Source organism: Triturus cristatus, chromosome 10 (assembly GCF_964204655.1).
Source record: "Triturus cristatus chromosome 10, aTriCri1.1, whole genome shotgun sequence".
Taxonomy (NCBI): domain Eukaryota; kingdom Metazoa; phylum Chordata; class Amphibia; order Caudata; family Salamandridae; genus Triturus; species Triturus cristatus.
The window spans coordinates 799,492,559-799,520,297 of record NC_140593.1 but is presented as its reverse complement, the minus strand read 5'-3'; the positions used below and the strand labels follow the sequence as shown (position 1 = coordinate 799,520,297).

The 27,739-nt window shown below is 48.9% G+C and overlaps 1 protein-coding gene across 2 annotated transcripts in view; it reads right to left on the bottom strand.

Moving 5' to 3' along the window:
* Positions 1-27,739, bottom strand: part of WDR24 (WD repeat domain 24) — a 175,661-nt gene that overhangs the window by 111,398 nt on the left and 36,524 nt on the right. For both annotated transcript variants that reach the window (XM_085628341.1, XM_085628340.1), the window contains exon 2: positions 8,475-9,249. In XM_085628341.1, coding sequence (XP_085484467.1) covers positions 8,475-8,955 — 481 coding nt within the window. In that variant the 5' untranslated portion in view covers positions 8,956-9,249. The remainder of the gene's footprint in view (positions 1-8,474; positions 9,250-27,739) is intronic.

The window sequence follows — 27,739 nt, the reverse complement described above, 5'->3', positions numbered from 1 at the left end:
TAAAAAAGGCAACTTTAAAACGTGAGCAAAACGGTGGTGTACCTATTTGGGCCTAATGGGACTACATGACACCCCTGGATCACGGATTCATCATAACCAGACTAAGCCATAGGGGTATCTCCAGCTATTTCTGGATATACTGTGCTGGAGTATCAGATTAGGGATTCTTTGTTGAATTAGACAATCCCAATATATAGAATATGATAAAACAGTTTATCCCCTAGAGTGCTAATGATGTGCTGGACACGTCATCAAAATCTGCCTGTTCTTTGTTAAATTTGTCAAGCATGTGCCAGAAATCGTACTCAGAAACACTATCTGCTTACACTAGAAGGCTTCCTTTTTAGTAGACTACCAAGAACGTAAGAGGAACGTCTTTCAGTCCTCCTAACTGGTATGGAATACTTTTTAAAAAGTAGACACTGAAGGTTCATAACCCAGACATCACTGAAGCTGAACCATGAAGCCATTACAGCTCAGTCACAGTTCAAGATGGAAAGGAGTCACTCACAAATATGTTTCTGTTTGGGAATTTTTTGAAGGAAGGCGATCCCTGAGCAGAAGTCCCTTCAAAGACCAGAGGATGATTTTTCCCCCCTCTGGATTAATGACCCTATCCCCCCCCAAAAAAAAAACCTTCCCCTGCCCATCTCAGACACAGGCCATGGTTCCACCCCTGTGAATGCACAAACGAGGTATAATTGTCTGTTGATGACAGACTGCAATCAAGGACAGTCATGGAGATATCCACCTTTAGATCCCTATTGATTTACAGAGAGGCTTTTCATAAAAAGTGTCACCTCTACCAGCGCCAATTTGGCACTTTGACATGGCATAGAGCCGCATTGTGAGGGATGCAGTAAATTACCTGGCTCCAGATATACGGTTACTTAAGCATTGATGATTTTCTCCAACCTGTTAGAGGCAGCAGGTAATGGAGAAATAGGCTTAAAAGTGGTCAACTGGGTCCCGTCTACAGAATATTATTATTATTTTTTTTTTACAATGGGACAAGTCTAGCCTGTATCCAATATGATGGCACAGTAGTGATTGAATAGAGCTGTGTCGTTGGGAGAGCCAGATTTGCAGGAAAGAATGGCCTGTTCTGACTCCCCTAATGAGATCCTAGAGAACACACACAGGTTGTCAGTCATAGATCTGACTATGCACACTGGCTTACTCTCTGTATTTAGGATTGTAGACTTGGCTTCCATATTGGCCACGATTTTGAGTAACTTGGGCCACATGTACGAACGATTCGCGACTCGCAAATAGTTTTGCGAATGCAAAAATGGCTTTACGCGATGTACGACAAGCATTCGCAAAACAAGAATAGCAATGCGACCGATTTGCGAATCAGTATTTTTTGCAACCAGAATTTGCGAGTCACATTGAATGAACCCCTAATTGCGAGATGCAAACATCATGTATAACCGAGTTGAAAATTGCGACTAGTACCAAAATGACCCGTTTGCACATGCATTTTCCCACCAATGCAAATCAGGTGGTAAAAGGGCCCAAAGTATAAAAGCAGCCCCAGAATGCATCAGGGGCTTCCTCAATGGCTGCCCTAGCGAGGAGCATGCACATACTGGCTGCTCCACAGAGGAGGCGGAGACAGGAGAGGGTATTCCAAGGCAGGCGTACCATGTTTGTGAAGACAGAGAAAGAGATCTATGAACAATTAAGGTTGAGTAGCAATGTTATCTTGAGCCAATAGCAAGCTAAAGCAGCACTATGAAAGCAGTACGCAGCGCAGCAATGCAATCCCCACCCATGTCCAGGTGTTGTGCGCCCTCCACCTATTGGCCAGTGGCAGTTACCAAAATGTGATTGTGATGGCTGTTGCCTTGGGGAGTGCGGTGTTGCAGAGTGCGCTTTCACGTTTCTTTCGCAATTTCCTAGACGTCATGCTCCTCGATATTTACCTGCCCAGGAAGGATGCGGGGATGCAAACTGCGAAATTGCAATTCTACCAGATAGATTCCTAGAGGTTATAGTGTATAGCCCAGCGCCAGGACCCCTGCCCCTCCACACCTATATTCGTACAGTAGAGGTGAGTTGTTGGCCTTGGACAACTCCCCATGCAGGCACCATGACTGGGATCATCGTCGGGAGGATTTAGGGATTAGGTCCGGTGCTGACTGTGATTTCCAGCCTCGGAAGTCCTGCAAGGAGGCTGGCGGGGGGAACCTGCTGGACAGGCAGCATGTGGGGGATGTAGCGAACAAGGGTGGATCAATGGCCCACTCTACGACGAGGACCAAACTGCCCCAAATGCTAAGCTGCGTTCTGCTGAACGTCCGCTCGCTTCATAAACATAGCTATCTAGTTCAGGATCTGATTGAGAGTGGGGCGTATGATCTAATCTTCCTTACTGAAACTTGGACGGACAATACATCCGGCCCGGATTGGAACATTGCCTTACCTAGTGGGTATGCTGTTTCCTCCCAGGATAGATTGGACAAGAAGGGGGGGGGGGGGGGGAATAGCAGTTGTTCATTCAACACTACTGAAAATTCGTGTGGATACACATCTTGATCTCCCCGCAGAAGCGATGTTTTTCACCATCTATGTATGCAATCTGTACAAACTCCAAGGAGTATTAGTCTATCGTCCGCCTGGCCCCAAGTCCTCGTTTCCTGTAATGCTTATGCACTTTTTAGAATCCCGGATGGATCACCATCCTTTTATGATCCTCGGTGATTTTAATTATCATCTGGAATGCACGGATCAGTCAGAAGTGGCGGCACTAATTGACAACCTAGCAGCTTTTGATTTTAATCAAGTTGTTAAGGGCCCTACTCACAGTTTGGGACACACTTTAGATGGCATTTTTATCAATAGCATGGATCTGAAGTTTGTCGATAGTATGCCTCTTCCCTGGTCTGATCATAGGGCTGTGCATTTTAATGTTAAGACAGGAGTATTGGGTTTTCCCTCAGGTCACAGGTCAGAGAAACAAATGATCAGACCGTGGTCCCAGGTGACCGCGGATAAGCTCCTCCCTATCTTGGGAGGCTCGCGTCCCTCCTACAGTAATGATATTTCTGAGGCGGCGATGCTCTTTAAGGGTTGGCTGGCGGCCGCGGTGGATAAGATAGCTCCTCAGAAGTTGCTTGGTTCTGGGAGAACCAAACCATCCGCGCCCTGGTACAACCACGAACTTAAGATCTTGAAGGGTACATGTAGGAGGGCAGAGCGGTTGTGGAGAAGGGACTATAGCGTTGAGGGCAAAGAACACTATAATCGCACTCTTGCAGCTTACAGGCAAGCAATAGTTGCAGCTAAAAGCGCCTATTTTGCAACTAAGATTAGGGAGGCTGGCAACTCGGCCAAGGAGCTCTTTAGGACCATAACGACCCTCGCTAAACCTCCACAGGACAACACCTATCGACCTGACCTGGAAACATGTCAAAAGTTGGCGGTATATTTCCACGATAAGGTACAGGTAATTTATAATGAGTTTAGGAGTTTGTCCCCTAGCTCGGTGTGTAGCGATCAGAGGCAGGAACTTGGCCCTAGGGGCAATAGTGGTCTCAGTAATTTTGCCCCCGTTACTGTGGAGGAAACGTGTAGGTTGATCACTTTAATTAAATCAGGATCACCCCTGGATCCCTGTCCTCCATCAGTTTTTCATCTGGCAGCCGAGTTGATTGCTAAGGAGCTGTCCCAGTTAATTAATAAAGCAATGCAATCCGGCTGTTATCCCTCAAGTTGGAAGAGGGCAATAATTAGACCACTGCTAAAAAAGCCCACGCTAGACCCCCATGTCTTAAAGAACTATCGTCCAAACGCCGCATTGCCCATGGCTGCCAAGATTTTGGAGAAGGAGCTAAATCGCTCCTTGACGGCATATCTGGCTGCCCACGATCTGCTTGACTCCTCTCAGCACGGGTTCCGTGCTCAACATTCTACAGAGTCAGCACTTCTGATGGCTGCAGAAAAAGTTTGCAGTATTGTTGACAGGGGAGGTCGGGCAGTCCTGGTGATGTTAGATCTGTCGGCTGCCTTCGATACCGTCAACCACACAGTTCTGATTCAGAGGCTCCAGGAGTCTGGTGTTCAGGGAGCTGCATTGGCCCTACTAGCCTCTTTTTTGGAGGGTAGGGAGCAGAGCTTGTTATGGGATGGTTTGCAGTCCAAAACCTTTCACCTACCGTGTGGAGTACCACAGGGCTCTGCTTTATCTCCTACGCTTTTCACCATCTATGTAGCCCCCTTGGCCAAGCTCATTAGGGAACATGGCTTTACGATAATTTCCAATGCTGATGACTCCCAGCTCATTGTGTCAGCTGGTGAACAAGCTAATGACACGGCTATTAAGTTACATAATTGCCTGTCAGAAATCATGAGCTGCATGCGAGAGAACTTCCTCAAAATCAATACGGAGAAGACGGAGATTATAGAGTTTGGCCTGGACAATCCCGTGTGGAATGGTTCTTGGTGGCCGGCAGAGGCTGGCGAATGCCCCTGTCCCGTGCTCAAGATCAGAAACTTGGGAGTGTTGTTCGACAATCAGCTCAATTTCGCAGCGCAGGTCAATAATCTTGCGTCCTCCTGCTCCTTTTTAATAAGGACATTGCGGAAGATCTTCCCTTTTATTTAACCTAATCTTCGCAGGAATGTGGTAATGGCCTTGGTGCTATCTAGAATGGACTACTGTAATGCTTTGCTATTAGGAATAAACAAGACTTTGTTGAGGAGATTGCAGACTCTGCAGAACGCAGCGGCCAGACTCCTGTTAGACGTTCCCAGACATCAGTCTATCGCTGAGGGAATCAAAGCACTCCACTGGCTCCCAGTTCAGCAGCGCATTGATTTTAAGGCCTTATGCCTAGTACACAAGGCGGTGTTTGGGGGGGGGAGCTAAGGATGTTCAGAAGCTTTTCATTCCTTACTCCCCGGGGCGGACACTTAGGTCCTCCACTCAAAGCCTTATTAAGTTAAATCGTGTTAGGAAAGCCAGATGGGGCGGCAGAGCTTTCTCTTTTCATGCTGCTAGTCTCTGGAACAAGCTTCCTTGTGCTCTGAAACTAATAGATAGTCATCAAGTTTTCAGAAAAGTGCTAAAAACACGGCTTCTTGATGAGATCCGGTGCTAAGACGGGGTTTTTCTCTCTCTACTCACCAGCGCCTAGACGCTTCGGCATTCGTTGCGCTTTATAAATGGTTATCCTATCCTATCCTATCCTATAGATGGGATCCATGTGCCCATATGTCCCCTATCCCACCTAGTCCTGAGGAATGCCCTAGAACTTAGTTGAGTCACAAATGGGCAGAGACATGTTGACCTCAGTATAAGTGAACTGTGATACACATGCCTAGTCCTTTTCTCCCTGTTTGTAATCCTATCCACTGGAGGCATAAAAATAAATTGCAATTTTTGCCCACCAGGAGATAGTTTCAATTGTTATTCAGTCCTATGAACTCTGTCTCTCGTCTCTCACTTAGATTCCAGATAAATTCATCTTTAAGAAAACACCTCTGCTCCTCCCTGGCCGGGGAGTCATAGCCCACGTCTGGTACCTTGAGGTCCTGCTGTGAGGAAGGAGCCCTATGATGAATCATGTCACTTGGGGGGAAGTGAGGGTTCTTGTCCTTAAAACAACAAGCTTTTTCTTCCATTTTCTCTTTTTCCTTCCCATTTCAGCTTCATTTAGTCTCTATATAGACCAGACGTATTTTGTGTGAATTGAGTTTATATAAAATAAAAATATTAATAACTTTCAGGAATTCCCACAGGTGCTATTCTATCAGCAAACTCCCGTAGCCATAGATTAATTGCTAGTGCATCATTCTCTACATCCACGCTAAGGGGTAGATAAGATCATCTAAGATTTGTCTCAGATTATCTCCATTCACGGTATCTCAGGTCTCGACCTGCTGCGACAGGAGTGAGGTTCTCTGAATACCTGCTGGATGAGAAATATTCCTCATCGCAGGTAAAGTGGATAATAGAATGAGCACGGAATAGTCTTGATTTTCCGCATCTTAACAGTGAGGTCGGAAAAGATGAGGCACATGGTATGGCCCGCTTTATGCGTGGGGAGAGAAGCATAGCGGCACAAATTAAGAGTGTTTAATTTCTCTTTGAGAGTAGTGGTCTGAGTGTCTGTAGCACTATCAATATGTAAATAAAAGTCCCCCAGAAGAGTAAAATTTGAGACCTGTATTATTTACTGGCCGATTGCATCATCTAGGGTGTTAAGGAAAACCCTTGCATATCCAGGGGGGGTGGTAGATCAGGTCCCCTGCTAAAGAGGATTGTGCCAAGATGGAGATACAGAAACCCTGTGCCTCTGCTCCTTCAAGCTCGGTCAGCGCAAAAGAGAAACATTTAAAGCAATTTTGAAAGGCAATAGCCATGCTACCACCTCTACTCCAGGAAAACAGGCTGCCTTGATCTTACTTGATTTTTTGGCAGCCTTTGACACGGTGTCATATGCCACCCTCCTCTAGCATCTGGAAGACATTGGGATCAGGGGCCTCGCCTTGCCATGGATTTGTTCTTTTCTGAAGAACAAGGACCAAGCATTTTGGTTAGTCCTTTATTCTTCAAACAGGATTCAGCATTGAGCTATACTCTTTTTAATATTTATATGACCCTCTTGGCTCTCTACCAGTGCTGATGGTAATAGTATTCAAATATGTAATGCCCATACTATTCCCACCTTCTCTTCAAGACCAAAGCTTTCAGAGAACCCACTTCTCTTTTCAGACCATGCATTTCTTCACTGGCACAAGAACCAAACAGAGATGTGCAAGAGATCTACCTCTAGCTCTGCAAGCTTTAGCCATCACGCCAATGCAGTGCATTGGCGTGATGGCTAAAGCTTGCAGAGCTAGAGGTAGATCTCTTGCACATGGATGTTGGGATCTGTGAATTAGGCAACTCTCAGAAAACAAGGTTATCACAAATTCAATACATACAAGCCACAGTACTACTTATTCTACTAGATGCCGTAAAAATACTGACAACATTAGCCTTTTACCGAACAATGCTGTTTTTGGAGACAGAAGGATTAAAAACCCAAATTTCTTCCATTAAGAAAGTAATGAAGAACTTCAGGTGTACTGAAGGAGATTAACTTGAGAATATACAAAATATTACTATTATCTGTTTACTGACCCCTTTGCCTTATGACCAAGCGATCACCCATTTTCCTCCAAAAAACCTAATCTGCTTCTACTTTCTAAACCAGGGAAAGACCATACCTTGGTCAGTAGCTACAGACCATATCCATTATACCCAGGATTCTATACACACAACATGGAGCACGCAAACTGGAGTCAAAGGTCTAATTTTTTTAACATTTTGATTTGTCTTTTCTTTTTTTTTTTAAAGAAAAAGCAGAAAAGAGTGGTTTTATGAAGGCATTCACATGTTAAATGAGGCAGAGTTTTTCTCTTGTGTAATGTGTCAGAGATTGCCCTGATGCAAGCACATATACATCAGTAAAGATCCTATCAAAGAGGAATCTGGAATAAAAGAGATGGGGTATCCAATGATACTTTGAAAAATCCAAAGAGTTATTCAAACAGGTGTGACTTGTTTCTGCACTATTTAACCAATCGGAGCAAACCTCTTAATACAGGATTGACCAATCATTTCCTTATACCTCACAGAAACGTGTTTTGTAAAAGCAATTTTTTGCTGTAACTACCAATAAACATAAGTGAGCACATGAATGAATGTCAAACGTAATGACAATCCGGTGGCATCAGTAAGCACAGCAAGTGAAGAAAGAGGAGGTTGTGAAATTACTCAACCACAGAGTTCTGACTTTATCGACCCAGAAAACTGGCTACGCATACACAGACACACACTCAGCCACAGACAGACCCGTACTCACCCATCCATTTGTGTGTTTAGGGGTGAAAGCTACTTAGGGTTGAGGCAGAAACGGCAGGAGACAGGTAAAGCGGAGACAGGTTCCCAAGGAGTCTAGAGCTCACTATGGTTTGATTCAGCTGGATTTGCAAATACTCTTACAGCTCATCCCAGTGCTTTAGTGCATTTAGAAAGAGGCGAGGGATAGATAAGTATATTTATTTTATTAAGATTCCAATTGGCTTAGTATTTTTGGGGGTCTCCAATGGGTTGTCCTTCTACACAACTAAGCAGGTACCTAGAGATCTAACCCAATGGATCGAATTATTGATTGTAAAGAGAGGTTCAGCCTTACAGCATTACAATACACAAGTAATACTAAAATCAGTCATAACCAGGGTTCCATGTTTCCAAAATTGAAAAGTTTCTGTAAAACTTGTCATTATTTCATACAATCTAATTGCCAATTAGATTAAAAAGCTTAGCTGAAAAAATCAATTGATTGGGGTTAAGTTTTAGCTACCCATGATGTTTAATGCATATGTAATATTTTAAAAACACAGTTTCACAATGCTTCTCAGCGGTTTGTTTTATTGCAAAGGCAGTATGTGTGGTAATAAATTGGTTCAACTTTGCTTACCTGAGAAGGTGGTAATAGAATCTTTTTTTCGCAAGTCGAAGCATTTCATATACCCATCCTGTGAGCCACTAAGCAACATATGAACCTCTGTGGGGTGGAAACACACCTTGTTCACTGTTCGCTTGTGTTCCGTGAACAGCTGGTCCTGTTTGTTTCGAGATGGCTTTCCAAGGTTCCAGGTCACCACAACACCATTGGTAGCAGCCGTAGCCAACAGGTTCTCGTCCATCTGGTGCCACACCACATCGGCACAGCTGAAGTTAAGTGATGGCTTGCGGCCCACCCGTAGATTTAATTTCTCGGAAAACTGGTCCTCCTCAATGGAGTAGATCTTGAAAATGTTTCGACCGGCAACCACTACTTGGGCAGCATCACGGCAGACACTGATGGCATTTGCAGGAGCATCCAGGTGGCAGAACATGGTCCGACCAGTGATGGTATTACCACCAAGGGCAGTGGTCACACGGGCCATTTTTTCCATGGTTGGGGCTAGGCTGCCGGCACCTTTCCAAACTCCACTTAGGACCTCCAGCGAGGCAACTTATGATTAGAGGCCAATGGTGTGTGGCCATCCTCTATATAAGCCCATTTTCTCATCAAATCTAGACCTTATAATAGGAAAAAAAGACTCCAATTGCAATGGTTTTCCATCATGGCTTCAGGTGCTAATGTTGCCAGTGTCCATGAACACACAATGTCGCTCTCCTTCAGAAATCCTCAAACATAAAGAGTCTTTTCATGTGATAGCTTGCCAATAAGAAGTCATGTTTTCACCCTAGGATAATAGTAAAGAGCAAACATTTGAAGTATTTATTAGAAAACTGTACAGATGTTCAATGCATACATCATATTGCCAAAACACTTCGAACCACCTCAAGAGGGAATCTTGTTAGGGATTAAACAGCCCACTACTTACTGGCTATAGAACCTTGCTCAGCCTAAACAGGTGGACTATCTACCATGCATATTTGTACATTGACCATGTTTGGCTCAAAGCATCCAAGTTTTCCCACTAACACCTCATGTACCCTCCAAAATGCCTATCTACATCATAGTTTTACACCACACAGATTCACGCATATAGCATTATAAATGTGTCCACATAACATACCAGATTCCAAAGATTTCTGCACATTATTCCTGTACTAAGGAAAAACGCTCTCAAATGTAAGTTATAACAAAATTAATATAGTCACACGAGGTGATGCAGTCTTTCTGCATTACTCTGGTGGCCTCTCTGTCTTAAATGTTAGGGTGGACACTTTTCCATTGCAGACTTCTGTCTCCGAGCTCTACAGTCAACAAGCATTGGCATAGCCAATAGGTCTCGCCTTTGGGACCTTATAAGTGTTTAGCAATGCAGTACATTATCCCCCACTGGCTGGGAGGATCGACAAAGTGAGCTGATCGATGGTCCCTGCGAGAAATGGCATGGATGAGAGCGATGTGTTTGCGGGGAAATATTAAGACGAGGAAGGCCCTGCGCTCAGTGTGAATGGATGAGAGCGGTGTGTTGTCAGTGACATTTCAGGATGCGCAGAGCAGTGAAATGAGCGTGAAAGGAAAGAGGACCGGGTGAGAGGGATTGGCTTTTGTGTGAAAAGTTAAAGGAGAGCGGAGTTGCCCAGGTAAAAAGCGGAGAGCCGTAGGCTCTGGGTGAACTGGCAATGGAGAGCGAGGGGCTCTTGGTGACAAGTGAAAGGAGAATGGACGGGGAGGGTGAAGGGCTGTGAGTCCTAGACATCGAAGGTGACCTCCGATGTCTCTTTTATTTCGAAGCCCTTGCATTTTTGTAAATGTGCCCTTTAGCACATTATCAGGAATACATTACAGGTCGATCTTGAGAGCCATTTAAATCTGATTTTACACAGAATTTAAAGGTGTGCACAATGGTTTCAACAAACTTTCACATATGAAATGATCCCCCGTCTCATCATAATCTCCATACTGTTTGTTATCTAGATGAGATGTTTTATAGATGTAAAACGAGTTTTCTTCCAAAAGTCCTTGTGCATTAGGCACGTCACTCTCAACTCGGTGCACATCGCAACAGGGAGACAGGGAAGCCCTTGCAGCTCACGCGAGACCCGAATATTATTCGTAAAACCGATGCCTTAACTTCAGTCTGAATGCTGTGGCGTTTTGGTGTACAGCCTTTGTTAACATTTTTATTTAAATTCAAAAATAATAAAAAGCAAATGCAGGCCAATAGCTGAAATACAGAGTGACAGTAGAGGCACACAGTATAGATGAAAAGGAAACCAATGTGGGATCACACTGCTTCACCTCCCAGCGGGTCGCCCCTGGCCAGTACAACTTTGTAATTACTCGAGACAATCCTGAAAGCACACACGCTTGTTGAAACTGCATTGACCACAATGCTCAGGGGCGACCCGCTGGGAGGTGAAGCAGTGTGATCCCACATTGGTTTCCTGCACACAGTATAGATGCACGGCCTTGAGGTGCAACGAAAAGATAGCTTTCGTTTATTCGGACCTTAAGAGAGTGATTGTTCGGAGCAGTGATAAAAGCAAATATGAGCTGCAAATAAGGAGTCAGGATTCTTGCTATATATATATCTCCCCTCAAAATGTTCTAATAAATCAGAGTGTGATGCTGTTGTTTATCATCTTGGTGATACCTAAACAAAAGGGAATGTTTTTCCCCAAAACAATTTCGTCTTCAGCCCCGTTATGGATAATTTAGCAATGAGATAGGAAGAAGGCATGAACCATTTGGTTAATTAAGTAAACTGGTTAGAAAATGAGAAGACTTGTCACGGTCATATGACGCAGCTAAGAGTGGCCCACGGAGCTCTCATGTCTATTTTCCGCTCAAAAACTTACACAATATTGAGGCAAAAAGAACAAGCCCGGGAGTGGTGCGTGTGCGTGCTAAAAGGAATTTTTAAAAAAGCCCGGCGAAGCACTTATTCTGTCATCCACAAGAGCGAGCAGCGGCGCGCAGGCCATATGTTTTCAATTACCACGCGCACCGCTGCTCACTCTTGCAAGGTGGATGCCAGCACAAGCACGAGTGTGCTTGAAAAGGATCAGACCGATGGCTAAAGGCCCACCTAGAGCAGCGCATGCACGCTGCCTAGGTGAGACCTAAACAACAGAGTCAAACTATTATTACGTTTGGTTCCCTGGGTATTGTGTTGGCAAAGAAAGAGATTGCACTCCAATGCACATTCGAAAGGGCCAGAATTTTAGATGGTGGACTTTGGATCCACAGAGTTGGGATATGGCACTGAGCAGTTTGGGAAATACTTGACATGATTCAAGAGGAAGGTGATGCTGGACTCAGTGTTCAGGATAGTGCATTAAATATGACTGATTATCCATGCGATTAATTGCAACCCTGGAATGTCTGAGTGTCATCTGCATTATGTTATGTTATGTTATGTTATATGGCTCTTATAGAGCGCTTATCACCACTGGTCTCTAAGCGCTGAACAGACGCCCCACAAACATCATGCCCCTCCCGACCATCCGCTAATACCCAGTTAGGCCGAAGATGAACAATTTGTCTAACAGTAGTTTCACATACTGGAAAGCATCCTTTACAAAGAAAGTCCACTTGTATTAGCATGAAAATGGTACGTTTCTCATTACTCTGCTGAGTGGCACATGTGTGATGGCACGGAGGGAAACTACAGATGCTGATAACCTGATGCTTCAACTGAAATCCTGTAGTTTTAATGCTCACTGCAAGATAGTAAACATGTAAAACAAAAAAATTATCATCAGGGCTATGTACACACAAGAATGCAGCAGCAATGGCTAAATTAAAACAACTTAGTCCCGATTCAACATTTGCAATTCATGCCTTTTCAACCACTCCACCTTTTAATTTGAGAGACAACATATCAGAGCAATGTGCTTATTGTGCATTACAATGCAGTAGACAATGAATCTTTGTGCAAGACTAAACAAACCAAAGGAGGGTAATGCAAGGTGTCGAAACAGGACAATCCGAGACAGAATGAGGGAACTTAGACCCAGTAACACATCCCAGATGGCAAATTCCTTTAAAAAATACATTTGCTTCTCTGCAACGACGTCTGATGTTGGGTCAGATGTCAGAAGAGTTAAGGCGCATGCAGTCAGAGGAGCCATGGCCACTAATTCTACATCAGGACCACAGGTAAGGATAATGCTTCGCGCTCCACATAAGCTTAGTATTAGCACTAACAACAAACTTGACAATGTTTCTAGCATAACCATGTCAAATGTAAATTCAAAAGCATCCAATCAAGTTTTCACAACAATGTCCAATCAAATGTCTTTCTGCTGTCTGCAAGTTCAACTAACTTTCTCTAAACAATCTTTCTTTGCTGCTCCAAGAGAAGATACGTTACCTCACGTAGAGTGTTGTGGCTTGAATTGAAGCTTATAAGAGGGCCTCACGGTGCTCTATTGGGTTCCTTGCCACCCAGCACTCAGTTGGAGAGAAACACAGGCGAGTGTGTGGCTTTGCTCACCCGTGTATCTTTCGGACGTATGCTTACAATGGGAGTTGCCACCCGCGGTCGAAGAGGTAGGCTGCACCATGTGCCACAAGCCTACGGCAAGATGGTTCTCCGACCACTAGGGGGTGTTGAATCCTAGGTGACCGAACTACGTCCAAGTGGACATTGTGGAAAACTCCTCTCCTTCCTGGCGCCTCACGGACCCCTTGCTATGTCCTTTTTCTGCCCATCTCAAGTGACATGAACTGTAAGGCATACAGGAGTGTAGGAGGAAAAGGGTCTTGCAGAGAAGTGGATGCCTCAGTCAGCCTTTTGGGAAACAGCTTTTATTACTGGCAGCAAGCAACTTTGAAACCCTCCAATTAGGAGGGAAGACCCCATCCTCGGACGTCAGCATCTCAATGGGCAAGAGATCACATTTCTGCCCTGCCTACGGCAAGAATAAGACCGAACCCCTCGGACATGTGGATGCCTCAGACTGGCTACAGACCTGCCAACTTACAAGGTGCCACTGTGTGTCACACAATATCTGCTCCATTCACTAGCTGCGGAGTGGATATAACAGACATATTGTCTTTCTGGATGCCATCCTAGGGTGGGTCATTGCTCAAATCGACTTTAGCAGCAAATGCAGATGTCCGTCACACTTCCCCAAGATCTAGGATCTGTAATCAAGGAAAAGAGCAATCTTATTCCCAAGCAAAACATGATGTTCTTTGGGAATTGTGATTGACTCTGAAGGTGGGGTTAAGATTTTCATGAAAGAAGATAGCCAACATCTGCAAGGAACTGAGGCGGTCACTGACAACGAACAGGATCTTCTTAAGACAAATGGCATGACTGGTGAGTCTTCTTTCATCCTCTATCCAAGCTATAGTCTCAGGACAACTTCGCACTACACGTCCATTTAGAGACAGGAAGCATTCCATCCGAGGAAGTGACTGACTTATTTAAATTTGGTGGACAATACAGAGGTAGCTAGTGTCAACATCTAGTGGCGGCTGGATCACATGCAGGAGCAATCTTAAAGTCGATCCAAGACGCCAACAGACTGGATTGAGGAGTTGATGCATGGAGATTTTTACAGAAGTAAAGCAGTCAGAAGAACAATTAAAGTTGCACTTTAACTGTCTGCAATTGCTCACTCGATTTTTATAGTCCAGTGTACGACCAACGATCTAGTGAAAGGTGAAATAGTGTGTCCTACTATGCACATAAACTACTTAGATAGGAAGATACTGCTAACATGATTGAGTTGACCAAGGACGTGTGATGCTTATATATGGAACATTAGCTGTCATAAGGGTGGAGTAGCTTCAAGGCCCCAGAATGAAGTGGTGGACTGCATTCCAAACATCGCTAAGATTCCAGCATCTTGAAGCTGCACCTAGAAGTCTTCTGGGCACTAGTGAAAAGATGGGGCCTGTGAGCGGCAGATCTGTTTGTGTCCGAAGTGGACCACCAACTTACGAGATATTACATATGGAGGCTGGAACCAGGAGTAGTGGCAACCGAAGCATAAGTGAAGGAATGGGGATGGAAGGCATTTATAGATTTCTTTAATTGCCAATATAGGTGTCTGTAGACAGGAGACAAATCTTGTGCTGATCGCCCAATCTAGAGATCTCAAGAGTGGTATCCAGTTCTTATGGAACTTTTGTTGGATGTGATTCTCCCATCAGACTCCGTCTGCTGGATGTTCTGGACCTGAATGGTCAGATGGAGATGCCAGGAACCCTACACTCCATGGCTTGCGGGATTAGAGGGAATCTTGGTGCTACCAGACGTTGAATCAAGTTCAGACTTTTTCAGGAAAGCACTGGCAGACAGTACAGTTAAGAGGTACAGATCAGCACAGGGAAGAAGGTCTGGTTTGGAAGGGGAAATTAGTCCAGTAAGGTACAACCTTGTCCATATGTTGAACATTCTATTGGAAGTAGTCATGAAAGGACAGGCTTATAGGTCAGTAAGCATGTATAGGTCAAATATGTCAGTGGGACAAATTTCAGTGGATGATTGTTAGAAATGGGATTTCTGGCTAGATGAGACTTGCGCCAAAGCAAGGCAGAAACCAAAACTCTAGTCAGGATAAGGGAGTTACACGTCTAAAATAACCCCTGCTCACCCCCTTTGGTAGCTTGGCACGAGCAGCCAGGCTTATCTTAGAGGCAGTGTGTAAAGCATTTTCACATAACCCACAGTAATACAGCGTACGCGCTACAAAAGGACACCACACCAGTTAAGAAAAATATCCAATATTTTTATATAATTAAAATAAGACCAAAAACGATAAAACTCCACAATACTATACTTAAAAGTTCACAGTTCAAAAACTACATTGATTAAAAAGAGTTCCTTGGGTGGATAGCTCCGTCCGGGCTTCCACGGCGTCGTGAGCACACAAATCCTTAAACAGTTCTGGCTGACTGCGGGGTCGCGGCCAACTACGGTGTCGGGAAGACCCGCAAACAGTACTTTTCAGAGATGCAGGGCGATAGGGCCCTTGAAGTCACTGGCGTTGCAGGTCGAGCTCCTCTCTGATAGGATCAGGAGCGCTGGCACCAACAGGTGTCGGGTGCTGCGGTGCAAAGTGCAGCGGTGCGGTGCCCCCAGGACGACGGCGGCGTCAGATGGCGTCGTCGGTGAGATCAGGGTCACGGTGCGAGATAGAGGCGGTGCTCTTCATGGTGCTATCAGGTCATAGTGCAAGCAGCGGAGTTGTCGTTGCTAGAGTCGATGACAACGGCGTCGGTGGGCCAAGGCTGTGGTGCAAGATGAGGGCGGTGCGTCGTGTAACTTACAAGTGGTGCCCCCGAACCACGGTGCAAGCAGCGGCGGAGATTTTTCAGTGGGAGGTGGCGGCGTGAGGAAGGCCATGGCGTTGTGGTGTAGGGAGGCAGTGCAGAGTGCGGGCCCACAGGTCGCAGTACGAGCAGCGGCTCAGTGATGGAGTCAGCAGGTGTCCTCACTGAGACCAGGGTCGCGGTGCGACTTGGCGGTGGTGCCCTCTGCGGTGCCAAAGCTTCGGCGTGAAGCAAGGCGGTGCAGAGTGCAGTGCACACAGGTCGCGGTGCGAGCAGCGGCTCGGTGATGGTGTCACCAGGCGTCCTTGGTGAGACCAGGGTCGCGGTGCGGTGGTGCTCTCTGCGGTGCCTTCAGGGCACGAGTTCGGCAGGGTCGTCGTAGACTTCGAGTGGCGTTCCTCGGGTTGCAGCACAAAACACACAGTCATCAGTGCTGCGGATCGAAGAACCTGAAGTCTTTGCTGTTCCTGAGACTTCGTGAACAGGGGGCAAGCTCTACCTCAAGCCCTTGGAGAGTCTCACCAATTCGGTTGCAGAAAGTCCAGTCCAGGCCTTTCACTGCTCACGACAGAAGCAGCCACTGCAGGTCAGCCCAGCAAAGCGGTCGTTCCTCCTAGCAGTTTCTCCGGCGCTTCTCCTGTGCAGTCTTCTTGATTCAGGGGAGTTCTAAAATTCAGGGGTCTGGGACCAAGCATTTGTACACAAAAATCCTTTGATCTGCCAGGCAGAGGGTGTCGGTGTCCGGCCAGAACCAGTTGGGCCTTCTCTGGCGTGAATTCCTGGCAGGAGGTGGAGACGGCTTTGTCAGAGGCAGACCAGGCCCTTTGAGGTGCAAGGAAATTCCTCCCCCATCGCAGCCCAGGTCTAATCAGCCCTTTCCCGACCTATCCAGACCATCTGGAGCCCCTTCGGCCCCCCAGCCTTCTGTCCTCCAAAACCCAGACAGGCAATCCACATTCCAGCAGAGGCATATGGGATGACTGAGCAAAATAATACCCACTTTCTAAAAGTAGCCTCTATGAACTCAGAATAAAAAGGGCACCCTCGCTAAAGGCTGTGTCTTTAGACGCTGAGTTCAGGCATACCAAACTTCATTCACTTATACCTTTTTCGAGCTACGTACGTGGGTGGCACAATCCGTGCTGCAAGCCCATGAGTAGCGGTTGACTCACAAGCCCCAGCACCCGCAGTGCCCTTTACAGGGGACTGACAAGTAAGTCACACATCCAATCAGAACACAATTTACCACAGGAGCACCAGCGCTTTACCACCGATCAGCAGTGTGAAAAGCGCGCAGAAACGTTATACCAGCAAAACCGGGTCAAAACAGGGAGGGCAGAAAGCAAAAACTTGGGGGAAACATGCCAAGTCTAACAATGATGTACTGGCAGAAAAAGGACTTCTATTCTGGATGGCCCACCAAAAGAAGTTAGTCTTTGAGTGTAAGTTATAAGTTGTAAATGTATTGCCATTATTTCTATGCATATGGGATGATATGTTATTAGTTGGATAGTTTGACCAGTGAGCTAGAATACAGAGGTGTTGCATTAATCAGCACAACGCTTGCGTGTTCTGTGGAGATGAAAAGCTATAATATGCTCTGTTTTTTTGGCCTACAAGCAGGACAAAAACAGGAGTAAAACCATCAGAAAGGAGAAAGGATATTGCACGTAGAAAGAGTGGTTAGATAGAATCAAACTGACTTACATAAAGCAGGGAGACATTAAATTGGGCATGGTTGTGATAATTTGACTGTTTTATTAACCTACTTTTTCTCAGGTGTCCATGGGAAATGTAGGCAACTTTGGAGTTCCTGTTAATGTTAAGTGTTTGACCTGCTGCTGAAATAGAGTGAAGAAGGACATGATCATGTGTCTTTAATAGGATTGAAGATTTTCTTTATGATCACTAGAAATTGTTTTATTCTCTGCTAGAGAGTAATATTAGACGACATTATGAAGTCTGCAGATTGGTCAACAGAATTTACATAGAAAGACTGTCTTGTAAGCAACTTCTGAAGCAGCATCATTGGTTATAAATAAGCTTTGCATGTGCATAATCTTCGGGTCCGGTCTTGTCAAGGTATAAATCTTTTTGTATCTTTCAAGTCTGAAGTTTTCAATTCGTGTAGGGACACGGAGGCAAGAATTATCCTATACCACAAAAATTGGTAGCAAAAATTAAACCTTTACGGATCAGTTCATAAAATTATGTTATGTATTTTCAATTTATTGACCTTCCATGTTTAAATGTTATGATTTTTTAAAATATATATATATTATGCTCTTGGGTTCATTACAGTTGGAGTGTGGTGCTGGTATTTTTTTTTGTAGGTGCTGAACAGAAGCAGAAATATTTAAAGGTTTAAGTGTTTCTCTTCAGTTTCTTGATATAAGAAAAGAGGTATCGCTTGGTGTAATTAAAAGATTTCATAGTGCTGAACCGCAATTGGTCATCTTGGTAATTTGTATTGTAGTTCAGATTTTGTCAATTCATTCATGATAAGTTATATTTTTTTGCCAAAGCACTACTTCAAATAACAGACAAATAACAGACAAGTAACATCGCAAAATAATTCTTTTAATGCGGAGTATTTCCTTGCAGGTGTTTAGTCTCCTAATTGTATTGTTGCACAGAACACCTTTGCATGTATTTCTGGACTTTTGCTCCCTATTTCCGGTGAACTATAAAATCGTAAGACACACATATTGAAGTGTATAAGACCAGCTGAAAAAAAATCCCTCCCATGATTCAATAAAGTATAGATAAAGCTGAAGCTTTCATTACAATTTTCTGAAAGCCCAAACCGCAGCAATGACATCTGACTCGCTAGAACTTACTGGTAGACAAACATCACAAGTTAAATAACAGAACAATCTTGAGACCGGCTATGTTATTTCAATCAATCTACCACTCTTAGATAATTCATAGAGAATAATGTCAGATTCAGCCTGGATACGAGTCGGGCTTACTTAATACAGTATCTGGTATAAATGTATGCCACAAGGGAGTCTTTCAAAACTTGAGGGAGGCTCTGGAATTGAATCAGGATAATGTTATATTTCTTTTTTTTAAAACCCTCTAAAACAACTGGTAGACCTACTGAGCTGAAACCAAATGTAGCCATCTCAGGTGGCCCAGAGAGTAAAAGACGAAGGCAGTGGTACTTCACAGCTAATGCCACAGATCTGTTGAAAATCTAACAGAAGTCTCTGAATGTTTCAAACAGTGAAAGGGTTCAAAAACAAAATAACATATCTAGGCAGTAAACATGAGTTATAGAATTATGAAACAATGTCAAAATTCTAGTTATCTGATGAGACCGACATGACACCTATAGTATCTAATCACTCTACTTTTACTCCCACGCTAGAACAACTTGGCCCTGAAGTGGCTGTGTTCGAACACACTGTGCTAAATAAACTTTAAAAAGCCACCCAATTTGTACCTAAACCAACCTACAATTTAAAAAAAGCTGAACATGATTCCCTCCATAAACTAGCCAATGAAAAATCTCTCACAATCAAAAACTGTAATAAAGGAGGAGGCATAGTAGTACTCGATACTATTCAGTATGAGTCCAAAATGAAAAACCTACTTAGTGACCGCAACTTTTATGTTCAAGTACATCAAAATCCTACTTCTAAAGTTATGTCGCAAATTCAACACCTCACCAGACATGCCCTAAACAACGGCCTCCTTTGCCCTAAGGAATATGACTATTTAAACCGAGAGGAACCCAAAATGCCTTGCATTTATGGTGTTCCTAAAATACACAAAGATTCTTTAGACCCTCCATTGAGACCTATAGTCTCCACCATAGGTTCCATCACGGAACCCCTTTCTAAATACTGTGATAACATCTTGAGACCGTACATGATCAACATTCCATCCTACATTATGGATACTAGAGCTATGATTAATCAAGTTGAAAATCTTCCTTTTAATCCAGCTAGACACACTATGGTTACTCTTGATATCGAATCTTATATAGCAACATACCTCAACGTGAAGCTCTAGACGCTGTCTCATGGTTCATTGACACATACAATATTAGATGTACTAAAACATTTGTACTACAATGCTTACACATAGTACTTTCTGAAAACACCTTTGAGTTTGGTAACACCTTATACAAACAGATCAAAGGTGTAAGTATGGGGGCTTCGGTAGCTCCATCAGTGGCCAATATATACATGGCCTACTTTGAAATGAAATACATTCACAATGACATTGCGCCCTTTTCTGAGTCTGTCATTCGATGGTCCCGGTACATCGACGACATATTCTCCGTATGGATTGACTGAGGAAAATGTATCTGAATTCCTTCTCTGGCTTAATTTATGTGATACCATCCTTCGGTACACATCACATATCAGTAAAACCCATGTAGAATTTCTGGATATCATCATTAAGAACAATAACAATTTACTTGAAGTCGACCTATTTGTGAAACGCACAGCAAGCAATACATTACTACACTTCGAAAGCTACCACCCGCGTGTTCAAAGACAAAGCATCCCTTTCGGGCAGTTTCTACGTTTACGACGAAACTGCACTAACATTCGCGATTTCGATATACAAGCTTCCAATCTGAAAGAAAAGTTTTTAACGAGGGGATACCTCCACAGACTCATTCGAGAATCTTACAAACGCGCACGGTTTTATGACCGTGATCACCTCTTGAAAGAGAAAACGCCCTTGACCAAAAACCCTTTGGTGCGTATAATCAAACACTCTACTTTGAACAACAAAGTTAGACAAATTGTCAATGGTAGCTGGCACATCCTGAATGGTGATCCTGAAATTAAAGAGAAAATCCCTAAACCACTGTTAGCACATCGCAGAAATAAAAATCTGAAAGACCTCATGACACGCTCTAGGTTTATTAAAACGACACCGTTCATTCAGAAAACTATTGACGGTTCAGCACCCATTAATGGCACATACAAATGTTCCAATTGTAAAGCCTGTGACACCGCAATTGTTGGTGCCTCCTATAAATATCATGAATACCTTATCACCCCACACAATTTCTCTAACTGTAAAAGTAAAAATGTTATCTACCTAATGATCCGCCCATGTCATTTGGGCTATGTAGGTGAGACAGCCCGAGCCTTCAATATTCGCTACACTGAACATCGCTCAGCTATTCACACATCCAAAACAAATGCCCCACTAGTTAAACATTGTATCGAATACAAACATACATCTAACGACTTCAAGTGGTTTAGCATCGAAAAAATAGAAAGTACTGATAAGTCCAGATCAGAAGAAATACGAAAAAAAACGTGAAGTATATTGGATTTTCACTCTTGACACGTTTAAAAACGGATTAAACAGGGGGAGCGCTAGGTGGCGCACATCAAGATGGCCGCATCGATGTGAGGCTCCCGATGCCTGACCCCTTGCATCCGGCTTTCATCCGCGTCCCGCCGTCCTAGCGGCGATCTGAGGGTCCCTACCTGCAGCGGGACCGAGGAACCACGCTCGGTGACACTTTGGGCTGCCTTCCTGCTCCCGGGCCAGAGTTCTGCCGCCCCTTGCTGAGGGGCCGAGAGAGAGACGCGGCTGGCTGGTGCTGCCCCCGGCACTGGCTCCTACGCGAGGCCCGCGGCGCCAACGAGAGACACGGGCCGCGAGGCTGACGGCGGCAGGACGCACATCGCGGGATCCAGGGGCGCCCCCGAAACCATCCGACGCTGTTGCTGGCTTGGTGTAGAGCCTCCCCCGACCCACGGGACGCTGCGGGGATCCTACGTGGCCGGGAGGGCCCTGAACCTGCTGTGGCCTGTGCTGGAGCTGGCTGGAGGTGAGAGGTACGGACCTGTGTGGGCGGCCCCGGTGGGCCATGCCGGCCCTGACTCCTGACTCCTTCCCCCGCACCATCTGACGGCTGGCGCCGGAGGCGACTGGACGGAGGCCTCGTTGGGGGACGCGGGCGTGCTCTCGCCGCAGGTGCCGGCTTCCACCGGGGGAGAGCCCCTCTCCGGCTGCCGGCCATTGGACTTCCCTCCCCCGCTACCGCTGGTTGGAGCCTGCTGCTGTTGGGCTTGGGGCGCCCTGTTCCCCTTCCCCACCTGGAGGGGTCCTGCTGGGGCCCGGGGCCGGGAGCGCTGTCGGGCACGCCCGTGGGCCCGTTGTGGGTGCTGGACCCGGCACGGGGCTTGTGCTGATGGCGCCTGTGTGAGGGGGCCACGCCGGAATGGCTCTGCAGCGGGTCGGCGGCGTCCTCGGTGGACCCCTGTGAGGGGACGACGGCACTTCTTCTTCGCCTTCCTCTTGGCCCCGGCCTCGTGCGGGCCGGTCGCTTGGACGTTGGGAGAGGCTGGTTGAGGATTCGCCCTACAGCACCTAGACACCGGTGCGCACTCCACGGGGGTAGCCATGGGCAAGGACAGGGGCGCCAAATCAGCGGCCGCGCCCCACCAGACCAAAATCGACCGCTTCACGACCTCCGACCCCCCGGGCACGGGCGGGGAGGCGGCACCGACTCCTGGCACGGACCTTGCCGCCATATTGCAGGCCATCACCGCCTCCCGTACGTCCCTCGAGGGGATGGTCGGGGAGGTGAAAGTGGACGTCGCGCTACTGCGACAGGACCTGCGCAATGACACGGCCCGCATCACCGAGACGGAGTCCCGGATCTCGACGGCGGAGGACGACATTCAGCAGCTCCAAGACCAGGTTCGGGAGCTCACGACCCATTCTAAAGAGCTGCATCGGCGGGCGGAGGATGCCGAAAATCGGGCCCGCCGCAACAACCTCCGCCTGGTGGGATTTCCGGAGGGGGTAGAATCTGGCCGCACCGACGACTTCCTGGAGAAGTGGTTCAAGTCCTGGATGCCGCCGGCCAGTTTGTCCGCCTGGTTTGTCATCGAGCGGGCGCATCGGTCGTTGGCCGCCAAGCCTCCTGTGGGGGCCCCCCCGCGCCCCTTCATCTTGCGGATCCTCAACTTTAGGGACAGAGACGCTATTCTGAGGGAGGCGCGGGTGCAGGCTCCCTTGACCTTCAACAACCACAACATCATGGTTTTCCCAGACTACACCCGGGAGGTCCAGGAGCAACGCTGCTCGTACATGGAGGTAAAGCACAAGATGCGCTCCCTGGGTCTCAGCTACCAGCTTCAATTCCCAGCACGCCTCCGAGTTGTCTTCCAGAGTAAGACCCTGTTTTTTGACACTCCCCGGGCGGCCTGGACTTGGCTCACCGAAGAACGACCGCTGCGCCAGGCCGAGCGGGCGTCACCGGCTCGGCGGCCTTCGGGCCGGGATGCGGCCGGGCCCCGGCGCCCAGGGCCGCAGGAGGCGCACGCAGTCCCGGCGGCCCCGGGGGGGGCTGGCGGCTGGGCCTCGCTCCGCAAGTGCATCGGGGAGAAGACTGCGGGACTCCTCCGCCTCCTCCGGGACGTCCTCCCAGGCGGCTGGGGGCCCCGGGCGCCAGTCGGCCCGTCTGTTGGACCCGTCCCTGACCCCCCTTCCCGTGTCAGTGGACCTTTCTGATCTCTCCCGCAGCCCAGCTATCTGACTCTTCTCTGTCCTCTGTTTCGGCAGGGGGTTCGACGGCCTGGTCCCGCTGCTGGGACCTCTACTACGGACCTGGATTCAGCGGCTTCCCGCTCATGTGTAGCAATCTAGGACCGGACACTCGCATCCGTACATCTGGAGGGGTCCACCACGCTCTTGACACCCGAGCACCTCGCTTGGGGCCTTGTAGTTGCTGTTACAGTTAGGGCGACAGATGCTTCAGTTCTCGAAGTGTAGGGTGGGGGGTGGGGGTTTTGGTTTTGTTGGGGTTTTGTTTTGCTCTCTGCTCCTCTCGAGGAGGGTGTTTCCTTTAGTTTGGGTCTGGTTCCTCTTGGTCGCGTCACACAGCAGCTCCTTGCGTGCGCTGCTGCAGAGCTTCGCACTGACATTCATATGCGCTCCACTCACGCCCGCTCCCCGCCTGGCCTCCCTGGCTCCCTTTCGATTGTCCTCTGCTCTCCCCGCGCTGCCTGGGTGATCCTCCTTCTCTCCCTGCGCGTCGGCGTGGCCTCGGGTCCTCCCGACGCCACCCTGGGTGCTCGATCCCGCGGCGTACCATGCCCGTGGCTTCCATGGCTGACCTAGCCCCCGGGGCTCGGCTGCGCATACTGTCCTGGAATGTGAACGGCCTGTTGGATAGGCTCAAGCGCACTGCAGTCCTTAAGTATGCTCAACGCATGGGGGCCGACGTGCTCCTCCTTCAGGAGACCCACCTTATCGGGGAAAACTGCCCCTTCCTGGCGCGTTATGGATATGATCGGGTGTGGCATTCACGGTTTGCCCGTGGCTCCCGCAGAGAGGCGATCCTGCTACGTCGCTCTTTCCCCTTTGTCCTTACACAGGTGACCCACGACCCTCGGGGCACCGGGATTGCTATTTACGGCACGCTCGATGGTAGACCGATTAGCTTCCTTTCGCTCTATGCGCCGCCATCGGGACTGGCGCAGGCTTTGTCCCACGCGGCCTCTCTGCTGGCGATGCTCCCGGGGGGCACTGTAGTGCTTTGGGGGGATTTTAATGCCGTCATGGCCCCTCAGCTGGACTCATCGGGACTCATCGGGACCGATTTCGGATTCTCTGGCGGGCTGGGCTGAGGCTCAGGGCCTCTGCGACGCCTGGAGGCTCTGGCATCCTCAGGCTCGTCAGTACACTCACACGTCGGCCGCTCAACATTCTCACGCCCGCCTTGACATGATCTTCGTCCCCCCCACCGACTGCGGGGGCGTCCAGGACGTCCACATTCTTCCCAGGGGGATTTCGGATCACTCGCCGGTCCTCCTGGGCCTAGGTCCCCCGCCGCATACGGCTCGTCCGGTGTGGCGGTTTAGCGCCTGGTTCCTCCAGGACAAGGCGCTGCGCAAGGCTGTGGGCACCGAACTTACTCAATACTATTCCACCAATGAGGGCTCGGTCTCGTCGGCGGGTACCCTGTGGGAGGCCTGCAAGGCGACCATTAGAGGGGCGGCTAAGGCGCATGTGGTGCGGCACCGCCAGTCGCGGCTGCAGCAGCTCACTGCCTGCGAGGCCCGGGCGCTCAGACTGGAACAGTCTCTCGCTGCACACGATGACCCGGCGGCGACCCGGGAGCTACGGCTCCTTCACCAGGAAATTAGTCAGCGGTCCCTTGAGGCGGCCAAACTCCTCTGGCAGTCCTCGGTGGCAAGGGTGTATGGTTGGGGTGACAAGAACGGCGCGCTGTTACACCGCCTGGCTGCCTACCCCAGGGCGTCGTGTATCATCCCGGCGGTCACGGATTCCACTGGTGTGCTCCGGTCCTCCTCTGTGGAGATGGCGGCTGCTTTTGCCCAGTTCTATTCTCAGCTCTACCGAGCTCGTGCACTGGATCTTTCCTTGGCCGCTCTACTCGCGTCTGGGGGCGCACACCTCGCCCGGCTTCGGCCAGCCGAATAGGAGAGCCTGGAGGTCCCCATCTCCCTTGAGGAGATTGGAGATGCCATCGGGCGTACATCCGCGGGGAAGACTCCGGGACCTGACGGGTTCCCCCAAGAATTCTACGCCGCCTATAGAGACACCCTGGTCCCGCGGTTGCGCGCTCACTATCCGGAGGCAATTGAGAAGGGTTCCTTCCCCCCGGAGGCGGACCTGGCCACGATCGTGGTTTTGCCTAAATCCACGCCACCGTCCACCGACAGGGCGGCCTACCGTCCCATTTCGCTTATTAACACGGACGTGAAGCTCTACGCGGCGGTCCTGGCCCAACGGCTTCGGCCCTTGTTGTCGACCTTGGTCCACCCGGACCAGTGTGGCTTCATGCCCGCTCGGGGCACCCGATACTGTCTTCGCCGTCTCCATGTGGCCCTGGCCCACCGCCATCGGCTGTCTCCGTACCTCGCTCTCCTCCTCGCTGATTTCGAGAAGGCATTCGACTCGGTGGGGTGGGCTTACCTATTTGAGGTCCTGACACACATGGGTTTTGGCCCCCGGTTCGTGGGGATGGTGCGAGTCCTCTATGCCCATCCCCGCGCCAGGGTCTTGGTTAATGGAGTGCTATCGAGGCCATTTCGGATCGGCCGAGGGACGCGGCAGGGTTGCCCACTGTCGCCCCTTCTCTTTGCCCTCGTGATGGAACCCCTGGCCGCCCTGATTAGATCTGATCCCGTCCTTCGGGGCTGGGAGTGGCCTGGCCTAGAGGCCGACAAAATCGCACTCTATGCGGACGACGTCCTGCTGTATCTGAGTGACCCGGCGCACTCCAGGCCCCGTGCCCTCTCCATCCTGAGCCGTTTCGGCCGGGCGTCTGGTCTATCCCTCAACTCGCGGAAATCGGTGCTGGTCCCGTTGCACCCCTCCAGGGAGTGTTTTGACTGGCAGGAGACCATCCCTCTCCGCCGGCTATCGTTTCAGTACCTGGGCATCTGGGTCTCCCTCCTCCCGGAGCTGAGCTGGGCACTTAATGTCACCCCCCTGGTGAAGAAAGCCAAGGCGGACTTGGCACGTTGGCACCAGTTGCCCCTCAATCCGCTAGGGAGGGTGGCCCTCTATAAAATGATGATTCTTCCCCGGTTTCTCTATGTGCTGCAAAACACCCCCCTCTCCTTTCCGCGTCCTTGGTTCCGCGAGTTGGACGCGATGGTGACGAGATTCCTCTGGGGCAGTGGGAGGCACCGGCTGGCTCTACCGACGTGCCGCATACCCACCTTTGATGGGGGCCTGGGCATGTCCGACCTCTACCTTTATTATCTGGCCACTCGCCTGCTGGTCGTTCATGACTGGTTTGGGGGGGGGTTGGTCTGACCCAGCCTACAGGGTGGAACTCGGAGATTTGGGCTTCTCCGGTATTCAGGATCGCCTGTATGGTGCGTCCGTCCCGCCTCTTGCCCGGATATCACCAAGGCCGTATTCCTGTCCTGGCGAGCGGCGCTCCGTCACACCCGCTGGACGGGGAGGCTGACCCGGGTCACGCCCCTGTGGCACGGGACATGGCTGCGAGAGGTCGCGGCGCTGGAAGGGTTTAGATCGTGGGACTGGCATTTCCCAGCTGGGGGACGTCTGGCGGGGCGGGCGAATGTGTTCCTTTTCAGAGCTGCAGGCGCGCTTCTCCCTCCACTCCTCCCAAATCTTTGGATACCTCCAGCTGCGCTACGCTATACGCACCCACACCCCGCTGGACGTCCGGCTGCCGGACCACAGCCCCCCGGAGGCTCACGTCATGCTGGGCAACTTGGGGAGGGGGGGCATCTCCAGGATTTACCGCTCCCTCGTCAACTGCACTCCTACGTCCCTTGAGGGCCTTAAAGAACGCTGGGAGGGCTGGGTGGGTTCCCTGGACGAGGCCGACTGGCGGGACGCCCTTATGGCCCCCCGCTTGGTGACGGCCTCAGCTAGGCTACGACTTGTCCAAATTTATTACCTACACACTGCTTATCTCACGCCGGTGGGCCTCCACGGCGCGGGCCTCTCCGGGGACGCAGCTTGCCCCCGCTGTGGTTCCGAGCCGGCTGACTTCCTTCATATGGTGTGGTCTTGCCCGGAGCTGGAGGGGTTCTGGAGGGGCATTGAGTCCGAGCTTACGGAGGACCTGGGGTGTGAGGTGCCGCATGAACCTAGACACTCCCTATTAGGCTTCACGGATGGTTTGGATGGCACGCGCCCGGAACAGCTGTTCCTCATGACGGCCTTGATGGTGGCTAACCGGGACATTGCAGCGGCATGGAAGCAGCCACAGCCGCCAACCATAGCTAAATGGGGCGCCGGGGTGGACTGGAGTGCGGCGCAGGAGCGGACTCTCTATCAGGCACGTGGCTGTACCAAGAAATACCGGAAGGTGTGGGGAAAATGGCTGGGCAATATACCTTAGCGGGGTGGGTTGGGGGGGGGGGGGGGAAGGTTTTGGGAGAGGGTGGGAATGTGATGTGTGGTGGGGATTTGGAGGGCCAGACGATTTCTGTTGTTGTAATGCTAAAAACAATAAAAAACTTGTTTATCAAAAAAAAAAACGG